This window comes from Gobius niger, assembly GCF_951799975.1.
Source record: "Gobius niger genome assembly, chromosome: 12".
Taxonomy (NCBI): Eukaryota; Metazoa; Chordata; class Actinopteri; order Gobiiformes; family Gobiidae; genus Gobius; species Gobius niger.
In genome coordinates, this window is record NC_136863.1 from 18,864,556 (window position 1) to 18,879,146 (window position 14,591).

The 14,591-nt window shown below is 40.6% G+C and overlaps 1 protein-coding gene across 1 annotated transcript; it reads right to left on the bottom strand.

The window, feature by feature from the left end:
* Window positions 1-23: 23 nt before the first annotated feature.
* On the bottom strand, window positions 24-4,861 carry dkk3b (dickkopf WNT signaling pathway inhibitor 3b). The gene is made up of 7 exons (XM_079567753.1): window positions 4,478-4,861; window positions 4,016-4,114; window positions 3,151-3,231; window positions 1,026-1,118; window positions 566-710; window positions 208-358; window positions 24-135 (listed from the first exon to the last, which is right to left on the bottom strand). Exons 1-7 carry the CDS (start codon window positions 4,802-4,804, stop codon window positions 111-113), a joined length of 921 nt encoding a protein of 306 aa, XP_079423879.1. The 5' UTR covers window positions 4,805-4,861; the 3' UTR covers window positions 24-110.
* Between the last annotated feature and the right edge of the window lie 9,730 nt (window positions 4,862-14,591).

The following is a 14,591-nucleotide window of genomic DNA, read 5'->3' on the forward strand; positions in this document are numbered from 1 at the left end:
TTATTTGAAGCAAAACAAAATGCTTTTTACAGATTCATATACAAATTATGAGGCATAAATAATTTAGTGCAAGTGCAACATTAATGTGCGTCAGTGTTTCAGCCACAACATCAGCCTCCACAAACCGCAGCACGTCTGAAAAAAGAAAAGAAAACTCTAATTAGACAAGTGTGTACATTATCTCATATGGGGCAGAGTCTTCCTCACCCTTGAGGCTGGCACTGCAGGTCGTGGGCACAGGGGCAGTGATCCCTGGGGCCCTCCATGTCCCAGGCCAGCATGTCCATCAAGAGGTTGGGCTGGTTCAGACAGGACTCCCCCCTCTCTGGTCTGGGGTTACACACAGGGAATAACAGCTCTGCACAAAGACATACCCACCACAAAGAATAAACTTAATAAAAGCACACACAAGGAGCTTAAATATAAAAGATGCAACAGTTAGAGTCATTAATAAACTGTAATCATTATTCGTAATAACCCTTACTAATGGCTCAATGACCGCAGTTTGGGCAAAGTTGCATTAGGTCATTGGTTGGTCAATATTTAAGCTGAAGTAAAGTTTCACCTCTCTGGAAGGCACAACACAGGCCTGCTCGGCAGTCTCTCTGGCCCTGGCAGATGGTCCCCTCTTCTCCACTAGTGGCATTCTCAGTGCACTGGCCCCACACACACATCTGATCTGAGCAGCACTCCTCGTCTTTTGTGCACGGCTATGACAATATAAAACAACAATGTACTTTGGCAATGCATCACTTTGGCACAACAATTATTTTAGAAAAGTCTGTCTCAATATTATCTTTTGTCTAAAATCTATGCTGTTTTGAATTGTACATTTTTCAGTAGTCACATGGTAGTTTCGACTCTATGGGACAGACATGAGGCAGGATGTGGCCTGCTGGAGGAAAATAAACAATGTGCAAGTAGTTAACTCACATTTAGACATTAAAGCGGATGAAATAGCTCAACAAATGAACTGAGAGAGAAAGATTACAGAGAGAGTGAGTGGTTTGGTCAAGACATCCCACCATATCAGTTGGTATGCAGGGCAGGCATTTAGAGTTCTCTATCTCATACAGGCAGTATCTCAGCTCTCCACAGTCTTCATCCACCATGCATTCCTGAGAGACACACACAAATGGCAGTCAAGCATTGAAAGAATAAACTCAGGTTACTACAATTATCCTAATGTCCAACACAATTCAACATTGTACTGAATAACACTCGCACAAAGAGATAACATGGTGTTTCCTTTTCTGAAGGCCTGTTGTAACAGTGCATCTATTCCTTTGGTCAGGTCAGATTGTGGGGACTGTTATTCAAAAAATAAAAATAAATTGCCATGACATGGTATCCAAGATTATAATTCAATATTGTGTATGTTAACAGTCATTACCCAGGCGTTCAGTGCATTTATGCAGGGGCTTATGGGGGCTATGCCCAGGGGCCCAGCAGGCTGAAGGGGCCATGGGCATAAAGAGAAAAGGAGAGAGTTCCCTCAGATGCAAGGCGTAATCAGATGACTTTGTACCCAAGACTAAACCAGGATTAAACCAAGACTAAACCAGGACTAAACCAGGACTAAACCAAGACTAAACCTGGACTAAACCAGGTCTAAATAAGGTCTGCGCCATTTTCTTTCAGTTGACACTGGGAAAAAATATATACAGTACCTATTGGTCTGTTAAAATGCATGAGAATGCACCAAATTGCACCATTAAAACAAAAACAAATCTCTGTGGGAGAACTCCCAGACCCTCCTTTTAAATGTGTCCCCCCACCAGTCTGACAGTAGCAAAGGTTCTTCTGCGAGGGCCACGGAGCTCAAATTAGGGTCATTATGTTTATATTTTTAAACTAGTACTATGTTTAAGAAGTTACTTGTGCATGTTCATTGTAGAGAGAGAGAAATCAGACAGGCGTACAGTATATGGGTGGCCCTGGAAATACTTTAGCCCCGGGGCCCATTTTACTTAAATCCGGCCCTGATTCAGTGTAGGGCTACACTTCAATTCAAATCATGAATGCTATTTTAATGGTAGTGCAATATCCTTTACAACCAACCAAATGTCATGTTTCCATGGAGTTCATGAATACAGTACATACATAAAGCAATGTAAAGTAAAGATTGCTTTGTATTGCATTGGTGCAGATTCTTTCTAAAAGTCCAGGCACTTGTCCTTCGGGAACAGTTAGAGCCCATTGCTCACTAATGGTTCTCGTCTGGTTTCTATTTGTGCAGGGTAAACTTTGTTTGGACAACTGTAGGAAACAATCTGACATAGATGCTGCTTATAAGCGGGATTGTTTTCATTTTACAACGCGATTAGCCGAAAGAACCCACAAACCTATGAGCTAGCATGCATCACATTTATTGTTGTTATTGTTTATTTGAGATGAGAGATGATACTTTATTGATCTCACAGATGGAGAAATTGCATTTAGTTGGTCTCTCTCATACATTTAATGTGAAGAATGTATTAAAATGTAACCAATATTTCAGATTTTCGCTGTCATTTAGACGTCTCAAACGCCGCTGTTTTTTGTGAGGAAAATGTCTCATTTCACAGCCCCATCTGGTCTGCAAGATGACAAGTTTCCATGGCTTTTTTTTTTTCTCTCCAGCAGCTCACTCTATTAATGTAACCACATCTGGGAAGCTGCCAGGAAAGATCAAACCCACTCTTATACCACTGCAATAATGACCTAAATCTGCGTTGGACATCACTTTAGCTTGAGCAGGGAAACGTATGAGGTAACTATCATCAGATGACATCATTCATTATGAACAAAAGTGTCTCTCTTCAATGTTCAAAATGACTAAAAGTAATATATAACTTTAGAGAAGCAGGGGTTATGATTTGAGCGAAACAGGCAGGAGTTTACTTATAATTGTAGAGGAAAACTAAAGTAAGCTGCTGTATAACTTCTGCTCTGAGTGCCAACAAGTTAAGACGATTATATTTTCTCTCTATAATCAATATACTGTAATCTCATGTATCACAATCCATTTCATTTGTCAGCCTTAAAAGTCTTTTTGGGTTTGAAAATGGACAAACATCCTGTCTGCACTAGTGTAGCAAGAATACGACAAAAAGCTACACATAATAGACAAACTAAGGGTAAAAGGTTTGTATTTTGTGTCCAACTCACATGGTCAGCGCTGTTCCACTGGCCCGTGACCTCCATGTGAATGTGCGAGAGGCGAGTCTCTCCCGTCTGGTTGTTGGTTTCCTGACCGTAACAGTGTATAGAATCACATGGAAAACGACCACAGATTACAAACGGAAACACTAGATGAGTTTGCATTCAAGAGTGAGAGTGATGTTGCGCATTAACTCAGAATATTTAAAGCCACTGGAAAACGTTCAGGCTATATGTCGGATATAACCTGAATAACCAAATAAAACTCATAACATATAAACAAACACGCAATCAAAACAGAGCATTTGAAAAAGGTCTGGATGCATTGACCCCACATGAGAAGCTAGAGCAACACATCTCAATGCAGATGGTGATGTTCTGCTCCCAGAGAAGTTACGAGTTATCTTGGAAGAGGTGAGCCAGTTCATTATAAAAGGCACCTATAATATATTTTTGTTTACCAATAAAAACACACGTAATAACTAACTTAAAGCCACACCGCATAGCATTTTACTCAATAAACAACATTGATATACAAGCATTTATTTTATTACTGAAAAATACCTCATAAATGTACAAACCAACATTTATGAGGCTCTGGGTACGTCTCCAGCTCGTTTCCATAGAGACGTGACGAAAGGCAGTGGAATTTGAGATTTAAACAGGTTAGTTTCTCATCCAAATCCATTATTTGATTACCCACTGCAGTAATAGCATTCGCTGTGTTGAGCTGCTCATCAGGAGCATGTTTTGTTTTACCGCCAACAGTATAGTCCAAAATGTTACGCTGTGTACCTTTAATGCCTGTACTTTATCTATTTACAGTGAAATGTTACGCAATATGGCTTTAATCTCATAGAAAAATATACTATACCTTAATTGTCTTGTCCAACACAGACCTGTCTCCATCAGTCCTATTCTGTGATCTGAGAGGGAGTTCCGTAGATTTTAACTTGGCACTCTCTGTGGTTATCTATAGCATAAAAGGACTTTAATTATTGAAAGTATACATCTTTTTGGAATCATGTAAAGTCGACTTTCAACTGAAAAAAGCAATCTATATAAAATGGATTTCTTGTGGCTGTGGTCATGTTCCCTTGGGTACCTAACTCCTATGGAAAAGGGACTTGAAGTTGCTGGGTCCCACATTACACTATTAAACCACACATAAGCTACAAACCAGAGACATATGAATAAGTCAGACACAAACAGACAGAAAAGGCTGGCACAGTCACAAACAAATTCACTTGGATCACGCCACCGAGCCACTTAAAGCGTTACATTAGTTTCATAGGACCATATTTCGAGCATGATGTGCGTAAAAGGTGAGTCAGACCTGGTCCACGGCCTCCTCCAGGATGTGCTGCGTATCCTCCATTAACTCCTCCACTTCACGGAACATTTCGCTGAGACTGAGCACGGGCTCGTCCGGCTCCTCTGGCAGGACCATCGCTCCGCAGAGCGCCCAAAGGATCACCGACAGGGACAGGAGTCGCGCGACGCCGGACATGTCTCCTCTCCGCAGTGTGCGTCTACCAACCATACGGGAGCAGCGGCGGAGCGGAGTGACACAGCCAGGCACGCACAGCTGGACCACTTTTATTTGGAAAGTCTGACAAGTACCGCTGTGGGGAAAAAAGAACTCCCAACAACTAATCAGCATTAACGGCGTGGTCTAGCTTCAAACAGAATATAGACCATACAGTGAACACGTTGTAAACGCCTTATATCGCTTTTTTTTTTTCTTTCTTTCTTGCCAAGTCCAATACTGTGTAGTTCTTTATTTTTCTTATCCCCCTCCTTTCCCCACCACGCCCTTCATCTCTCTTTTCCACGGCAGAATGAAACAGAATTTGCACACTTGAATAATGAGTCACAATAAAAGCATTGTTTCATTCATCTCAGGACGTATCCAGATAATTAGACCAAAAGCCTAATTGAACTCATGCCAATTTCAAACAATTTATCACTACACTTATTTTCCACACGAGGGCAGTGTAGGACAAGAGGAAGATAAGCGGCGGGCAGTTCCTGATATAGCGTTCATAAGGTTAGGGTCTGATCTGTAATGTTTTGCATCAAATAAATCAAGCTCAGTCAGTAAATATCAATGAACAAAACGAATGGAATAAATGTTCGCATATTGCCCAAGACTCTTATTTTCTTTTTTATTTCATTCTTATCTTATTTTTAAGCGGAAGTACTATTCGCGTCCGCTACAGTCGCGCTCACGTCTTCAGAGCGCGCTGTTCTCGGACGCGGCGTTTATCATGAGCAGTCGTGGAGCTGCTCCTGTGACAGAAGCCGCGCAGTGAGGACACTGAATGGGGAACACAGTGGAGGAAAACCGCAGGGACAGTCGTTTTCCTTCGCCGTAGATCGCTGTCAGTTCACGTCTTAATGTTCTTCGGTAAGTGGCTTGACTCGGAGCGTGAAACTGAGCGCGCGGCTGCTGCTGATCGGGCAACTTTATTTGTGGTACCCAAGGGTTTCCACTACTGCAAACGCTGTGTCCACTTGCGTTGTTTTTTTTTTAAATTTTATTCTTGCATGAGGCTTGCTTTGAAACGACTGTTTACTTTGTGCTTTAGTGCAACAGGTGGAAAATGGCAACAACAGCTGTCCGCAATTAACACAAATACTGGGTTCTGTCTGAGAGCGCCCCCCCCCCCCCCCCCCCACCTCAACCTCAACCTCAATTAGGTTTAGGATATTGGCCTAAGCAGGAGTTGATTAGAAATAATAGTCTTTTATATTTATATTACAGAATTCTTTTTTTTCTTTGACTACCTTGCATGGCAACAGGAGCCAAATGAGTGTCAATTCTACATATTGTTTTTTTTCTTGTTTTGACACTCAATGTGAAGTTATGTGAAGTGCAGTTCAGTAAATGTACAATCTCACTGTATCCGGCTACTCTCTCATCTCTTTCATAGAGTTCAGCAACATGGCCTTTCCTTTGAAGCTTTTTGATATGAGAAGTTAATCCTATAACATGTTTGAGTTGGACTAATGCAGTGAAATCCCACAGGCTTAGGCGAACAAGTCGGCTCTGATCTTTTCTTCTGTTCTTTGGCTTGATGGTGTAGGTACTGTAATATTGATGTTGTTCGGGTTGACGGCCCTTGCATTGCTGTCTCTCCTTAGCAGGTGTCTTCTGGAGCTGAAATCCAGTCAGGCAGAAAGTCGGAGTCATGTAACTCCAGATGTTGTGGCATAATGTTTCAACTTGACTTTTTTTGTTTTGTTTGTTTTTTAGTTTTATTGTCTATTGCAACTCATGATGAACATGAATTTCACATATGTGACAAATAAAAATAGTAGGCTTTATTGAAATGTCATTGTACGTAGCATTCTCATTAGAGTCTGTAACATATTTCTCTTTTATAATATTCACCATGTGAGTTTGTGTTTCGGTTGGTTCTTGGTTGTCTTCTCAGTGTAAGCGCTCAAGTCATTTTTCTGTGTGGGGATAACATCTCTGCTCAGTAATAACTTACAAAATGTAGGTCAGTGGTCATCATCTGACACAATTAAAGGGATTTTTGTAATCCAACAAGACTTCACTGATCATCACAAGTTTTACAAATTGGATTAAAATTACACTGACCTACATTAATGTTTGACATGGTGCCATTGTTGGCCAAATCTTTTTGATGCTTTGAGGTTTTTTTTTCTTTTCTTTTTATCAAACATATCACAAGTGTGACGTGACATGTTTTTTTTTACTTATCAAAAGCGCACAGAGCACATGGGCCGACATGATAAGCTCTGTTATGTCTTGTGTATTATGAGATTATGTTTGCGCTTCCTTGTCTAAAGCTGTCTATCCTTCCATGTTGCCTGTCTGTGTGTTCAAAGCGTGTTGTGAGCGTTCACTCCAAGAATGTGCTCTTATGAGGGTGCCATGACTGCACAGAGCCTGAAGATGGGGTGGGTTAGAGGGGGGTGAGCCTGATGGGACAAAAATACTCCAGGGAGCAGAGTGTCACTGTCACTTGCCCACCAGATGGACTGCTGTCAAGGGGGAGAGGCCACAGCCGGCTCCTGTTACCAATGCATGGTTTATACAACATAAGGCCGGTCATGGCTAAAGATAGTGGACAATATTGGAAAGGTTTGTTTCTATTTTCCAGTACATTTTTCTGCATTCTTAATACTTTAGTGAGTCTTGTCTCACTTGGAGAGCACTGGTCGACATGGCCCACACCTTTAATCTAATGACTCATCTGCCCCATGTATATCTGTATTTCCTGTCCCAATCCCTTAGTGGATGAGTCGCTGTCTTAAGTATGATCTGGTGATAAATGTTTGTCTGGCAACTAGTGTCATAGCGCTGAGTGTAGCCGGCCTGCAGCTGTCTATCCGTAATGCTTATTAACCTGGGAAATCCTACACTCCTGCAGCATATGGGCCAAAGCCTGCTCTGTGGGCAGGGTCTTAACTGCTGTACAGCAAGGCCAGACATCTGAGCGGAGAAAGCACACTTTCGTACAGTGGTTCTCTAACTGTAGTAATGTGAACCACTGGTTGTACTTGGGCTTCCTCGGGTGGCAATCCGGGTCATAGGCAATTTTAGACTTTATTCATTTTAAGTAGATATAATTTTACTCATGCTTTTTTTCTGTCCTGTTTCTTTCTGGCTGAGACATTGGTTTACACTCAGTTTAGACACAATTTTGTCCCATTTTTAGTCTACTTCAAACTCTCGGTTTAGTCCTGATTTGATCTTGATCTAGGTCTGGTGCTACTTGGAAGGTCAAATATTTAATGAGGTGGTATTTGGTTAAAGTGCTTTATTTGTCATTATACAAATGTGCCTCCTGCCACTGACCCATCATGTAAGGAGCAGTGGGGAACCATCTCCAGATGTCAGGCTAATGGTTAGAATGACCTGGTTGGAGCGTGCTTTGGGATGTCGGGGACGCCGGAGCACGAGCAGGAAACCCTTCCATACACAGAGAGGAACATGCAAACTCAACACTCAAAGGCTAACACACGGCCCGGGAAATGAACTGCATGTGTGGGACCTTCTTGCTGTGAGGCAAGTGTGCTAACCACTGTGCCACTGAGAATCACTGAAGTCTTTCTTAGTGTTACAGGCGGTATCAGAACATCAAGCAGAGTAATGGATTCATTTAAATCTCTTGTGCTATAAACCTGTTGAATATGTGACTGGTGCGCACGGTGCTCATGCTGCTGTCACAACAACTGTTCACAAATTAGGCCTAATCCAGGTCCAACCTCCTCAGTGCGGTGTTAATTCCCTGAGGATTATGGCTTTGATTTGTCTCACATGCCCAAATAAAGCCTGACCCAGACAAACATATGTTGTGACTTACTTATAAAAAAGAAAACAGTTCAAATGTAAACATGTACCTCAGTCACACCTTAGTATTGAGATCATACAGTTAACTTTGTTAGTTTTACTATTTTTGTTGACATATTAGAAAGTGAAATAGTTTTCTGTATAATTTGCATAACTTGGTTTGCCTTGGAAAATGCCTAATATAGATTTTTCATTGAAGTTCTCCTTTTAAAGGAAAACTATTGACCAGATGTTTGGACACTACCCAAGTGTTGGTGCAACCTTTGTCCCAAAGTACAGCATGCCCTTACAAGTAACTAAATACTGATTGGTTTGATCCTTTAAAAGGGCACTGCGATCAGAGGTTATACAGTATATGGAGTACTAAGACCAATAGATGGACTCTGTTTAAAAGCTCGGATAATAGAGATTATGTGCTATGACTCTTAAAACTACTTTTGGTGAATGAACCTAGTCGTTATTTCTAGTGGAATTCTGTGGGACATAAATGATAAATCAAACGTACTGACTTGTTTTAAGGTTATCTTAAAACATTTTTATCTTTTTGTGCTATACAGAAGCAGATTTAAACTTATCACTCTCTGACTTGTGTTGTTCATGACGTCTGAATTGTTTTCTTTGCTTGTTCAGCTTGTCCTGTATTTGCATGTGCCATGACCCAGATGAAATGCAAATCTTTTCCTTCACAGTATCAGATTTTTTTCAGTTGATCAGGAAATGGGAGCCAGGAATAGGGACCTTGTATCGGGTTTCAGATGTTTTCTGTAGATAATATCCCTGTTGTTTACGGTATGTCCGTGTTGCATAAGAGTCAGAAGTGTGACAGTCTGTCTAAGGCTCGATGCTAAATGGACCTACTATAGGACATGACTGTACTTTGGCTCAGGAGTCTTTCTTCTCATAAAACTCAACTGTTCGTGTACAGTATAGCCTCTTTTTTGTTAGTTTTTTCTATTTTATATTTGTATACAACTAAAAGTGTGGTGTGAGTCACAGCAATTAGTTCAAAAGTACAGTTTGCAATAGTTTCCAAATGAGTCAGTATTACTCAATGCTCTTTAACCTCCTGCTTTTGAACCTACAGTGACGTGAAAAGGTTTTTGCCTCCTCTCATATTTCTTACATTTGTTTATATTTATCACACTTAAATGTTTCCAATCATCACATGTTATATCACACAAGGACATTCCCAGTGAATACAAAATGCAGTTTCAAAATGATTAGCACATTTATTTAGGGAAAGAAAAATCCAAACCTCTCCGGCCCTGTGTGAAAAAGTAAATTCCCCCTTTGTGATTAGCTGTGAATAACCAGATTTTTTTGAAAAGCTGAGTTCAGTTTCATTGGCCACTCCCACTGGCCTGATTACCACCAAGTTTGATGAATGAAGAAATTATCACATTAAGACCTGTTAAAATAAAGTAGGCTACAAAATGAAAAAAAAGACAACCTATAACGCCATGAAATGAAGAGCGCAACAACGACTCATCCAGGAGGTCACCAAAGAATGACATCTGAAGATCTGCAGGCGTCACTTTGCTCAAAGTCTGTTCATGACTCATCTATAAGATCAACACTGAGCAAAAAATGACATCCACGGAGAGTTCCAAAGCGGAAAACATTGCTGACTAATAAGAAAGCAACAGCTTTTCTCTCATTTGCCAAAGAACATCCAGATGACTTTTAGAGAAACGGTCTGAACTTTTGTCATGTCTGCAACTCGTCACGTCTGGCGTAAAAACAACTCAGAATTTGATAAAGAACGCCATGCCAAAAGTCAAACATGGAGGTGTCTGTGCGACGGTCTGGGACTGCTTTGCGGCTTCAGGACCTGGACAACCTGCTGTCGTTGATAATGAATTCTACAGTGGACCAGGAGCTCCTGGAGGAGAACGTCCGGCCATCAATTCAAGCCCACTCAAGCACTCTTTGGCCATGCACCAGGACAAGGATCCCAAACATACGAACAAATCCACTTCTGAATGGCTCAAAAAGAACAAATTAAAGTTTTGGAGTGGCCAGGTAAAAGTCCAGACTTAAATCCAGTTGAGATGTCGTGGTGCGACCTGAAAAGGGTTTATGAACAAAAACCCTCCAATATGGCCAAGTTAAACTAATTATTGCAAACGCTTGACTTCAGGTATTGCTGCAAAGGGCAACACAACCAGTTATTAAGTTCAAGGGCATTTACTTTTCACACAAGGCCAGAGAAGTTTGGATTTTTCTTTCCCATTAAAAAATGTGATGATCATTTCAAACTGCTTTTTGTATTCACTGGGAATGTCCTTGTGTGTAGGCCTGTCATGATAACAAATTTGAAGTTCAATATATTAAGGCAGGAAAGTATCGCGATAAATGATATTATTGACTCTAACGATACTAGATACTGGCACAAAAATAATCAGTAAACCTTTGTTCTAAAAATACATAATCATATCCTAAAATACCACACAAGCTGCAATAAACATGAAATATTATGTAACTCAATTTGCATCAGTTAAACATCAAAGTTTCACAAAGAGTGGAGAATGGGGGGGAAATGCTAATAACTGTATAAAAAATAAATATTGAGCCCAAAAATGTATCATTTAACTGTTTTTTGTTAAACGATAAGTCGATATAGTAATTATCGTGACAGCCCTACTTGTGTTTGCTTGATGATCGGAAGCATTTAAGTGTGATGAATATACAAACAACAATGTATGAAACCAGGAAGGGAGCAAATCCCTTTCCACGGCACTGCATAGGGGAGAAGCTATTTTTCCTGTAAGTAGGCCTGCTAATTTTGCCTGATGAGCGGACGCCTGGTCCTGAAGCCCTTATCAACACAGTGAAAGGGTGGGTCCACTCAGATGGACCTTATAGATATTTTACTCAGACATTTCCTGTCTGCCACACAGTTCCCTCAAGGCAATTTCAACTGTCTTGACTTCATGCATTTATATCCATCTCAGTACGGAAGTGCTCTGCCTGCGTTTCCCTCATTTTGTCACTGCAACATTCAGTGTTCTTGTTTTTCTCCTGCTTTGGCAACCATTGTATCTGCAGGGACTTGAAAGCTACTTAAGTAATTGTATCTTAACATTGCAGCTCTCATTGCGTTTCAGTAATGTCTAAACATTTAAATATTTTTAATGCTACATTCTAAGCCTGCCCTCTCTGCCACAGACACCAGAACATGTTAAATTAGCTGAGTAGATTAAAAATATACTATATTTGTCCTATGAATTATTCTGGAGACACATAATGTAGTGTAGTGTTTCTTATGTTCTTGTGTAACTCTTCGCGAACAATCTGCCGCATAGACTGGGTTGCAACTTGTCGAAAATAACCCCTCGAGAGACTATATTTTCCACAATAGGACAGCCTTGCACTTCCTGTATCCGAATTCCCAGAATGCGTCTTTCCAGATGTGTTGGTATACACTTCTGCCCCAAAACGTGATCCTTCCCACAGCCCCTAGCTTTATACTGGCAACTGCACTTAATATTGTGTTTCTTCCCTCAGCCTCAAGAGCGAGATCAGCACCGTGATCAGAGGTTGTAAGTAGAGCATGTAGGGATAATATCGGGAGCTCTCAGAATGTCTTTGATTTCAGCTTCCGTAACATGGAGGAGATCCAAAAAGTGAGATAATCTGCTGCATGAGCTGGGTTCAGTCCAGCTCAAGTGTTACTTTTATGCTTTAAAGTCCAGTCTTTTCCTGAATTCAGTTCTTAGAGTCTTTAAAAAAAAAAAAGAAGTCAATGGCAATTTGAAATGCAAAATACTATAAGGTTTTGGTTAGGGAAAGTCAAGGTGAGGCAAGTTTGTAGAGCACGGTTTATACTCTGTAATTAAAAATGCATCTTGGATAAAGTCAATGTAATAACTTTTTAATACACACACACTTTGGAAAGTCATTAAAACGTCACAAATGATTAATGGGGAGGAGTTTGTGAAGCTTTCCCAACAGTATCAGTTCAGCCTCTAAGCTTTATTGACATATCGTTTATAGCGTGTGTTTGTGGTAATCGAGAAAACGGTGTGTTTTGCCAGGCCGCAGAGATCTGAGCCTCCCTCTGGGTCACTCAGACTCAACAAGTGCGTCTGCTGAGGCAGGTGTGTGCTGAGGCATGGGATCGTGACCGCTTAGTCGGGTGCAGTTTCCTTCACACACCTTGCACATAGTTTCAGAGCTTGCGTTTTTTGAGTCACTGTCATGCTGTGAGAAAATGTCATCCTAGGGGTTCAAAGGGGATTTTAAGGTGAGCCTGTTCTTTTGTTTTTGCAAAATGCATTTACTTCTACCAGTATTTGTTTTGTACTTTGTGTGTAATAATGTGTTCCTCCTGGTAAATATACAATGGAATAATGTGTATTAGATGTTTGTACGTACACCATTAACCCTTTAACCCCCACCTGAACCGAGTTTGGCATTACCCAAATCTAAAAGCTTCTTGAAAAACGCAGCGACAATGCGACAAAAAAGTTGCAATCAGTTTTGTAGGTCTTAGCTTTCAAATGAGGCGTCACACTGCCCTAAAGTCTGTAAGCTCCAGTCAAGAAGCTTTAGATTTGAGTAGAACCGAACTGGAGAAAATGCACTTGGTTAAGGCAGGGGGTAAGACATTAATTAGACATAACTTTAACTTTAACTATAACCATGAACATAACCATAACCTTGTCTTATTACATTATGTACCTCCAAATTTTGCTGTCCATGTACTACATACAGTGGGGAAAAAAAGTATTTGGTCAGTTTCACATAGACATTCTATTGGATTTTGGCCAAATACTTTTTTCCCCCACTGTAGATACAAGTTATTTCACATTGTTACATAGCACATTGCATTGTTCTAAAAGTTGTAGGTACAAGTTGTAAAATGAAGTGTCGTCTTGTTATACATTTGGTCTCCCACGGCAAACATAGTTTAGCCACTGCACAATGGAGGTGGAAGTGCATAAATTGGATCCATCGATTGCTTATAGTCTGAAATAGTTTCAAAGCAACAGTGCAAGTGAGTAACGGAAACTGTTCAATGAAGTGAATGTGTTTATCACAGAAGAATGTGAAGGGATTCGACATGTTTGGATTTCCATCTTTGGATTGAAATTGCCCAGCCGTGGCTCAGTTGGTAGAACGTTGCTCCAGTTCCTCACAGGTTGGTGGTTTGATTCTAAATCCTTCCTGTACAAGTTGTTGGTGTTGGTGTTGTGTCCTTGAGCAAGACGCTTAACTTGCCTTGCCAGCAGTGAATGAGGAAGTGTTATTTGATGTAATGTGAAGTGGTAGAAATGCTCTGAAAAGACGACCTAGGTAGAAAGTTCAAAAACTGTAGAAGCAATAGCGCTGAAATGTCTGTCCTCAGGCTGTTCTCCGCGTCATGTGTTTTATTTCACTGTGCTCCTCATGACTGCTCAGCTGAAGCCCCCGGAGCGCAGACTGTGCCATAATCCTGTCAGGTGTTCATGGGAGCGCAAGCAGCAAAACCTTTGTTGTGAGAAGTTCATATGACTGAATGACTGTCTGTTTGAAGTGTGAAGCTGGGCCTTGTGTAAAGCTCTGTTCCCTGGGCTGATTTCTGTGTCCTGGATTCACAGAGTCACCAAGCACCGACCGGCAGGTTGTTGTTTTTTTTAACCTGTTATCGGGCTTTAAGCTTTACCTTCTCGGAGAATTTGCATCTCGTATTTACTGCAAATCTTGGGCTCCGAAACTGCTTTATTATGTAGCTGTCTGATACTAAAATCATATTTTTCTCCTTTTCTACTTCACAGCGCTACAAGAATTGATTTAAAATAGATGTTTGAAAAGTTTTCGTATTTTTCAGACCCTATAGAGTTACTCCAGACCCATCGCACTGCTCTCAATCATAGTTATTCTGGTTTTGAACATTCAGAGATACAGTATTTAGGTCTTTGCTAAATTCCTTTCATTGTCTAATGCAGAAAGTAAGTAAGTAAAATGATGATGATTTGTGCTTTTTCAGTTGTAACATAATTACATAAGAACAAATAGAGGGGTCTGAAAATGTCCCAAACTCACTGTAAAAATACAATTAAACTTGTTATTGTGGTCCTAATCCTATTCAGCTCTTCTGTAAGTCTCACCCTGCCCTTGCTGTGTTTCCATCTCGTAG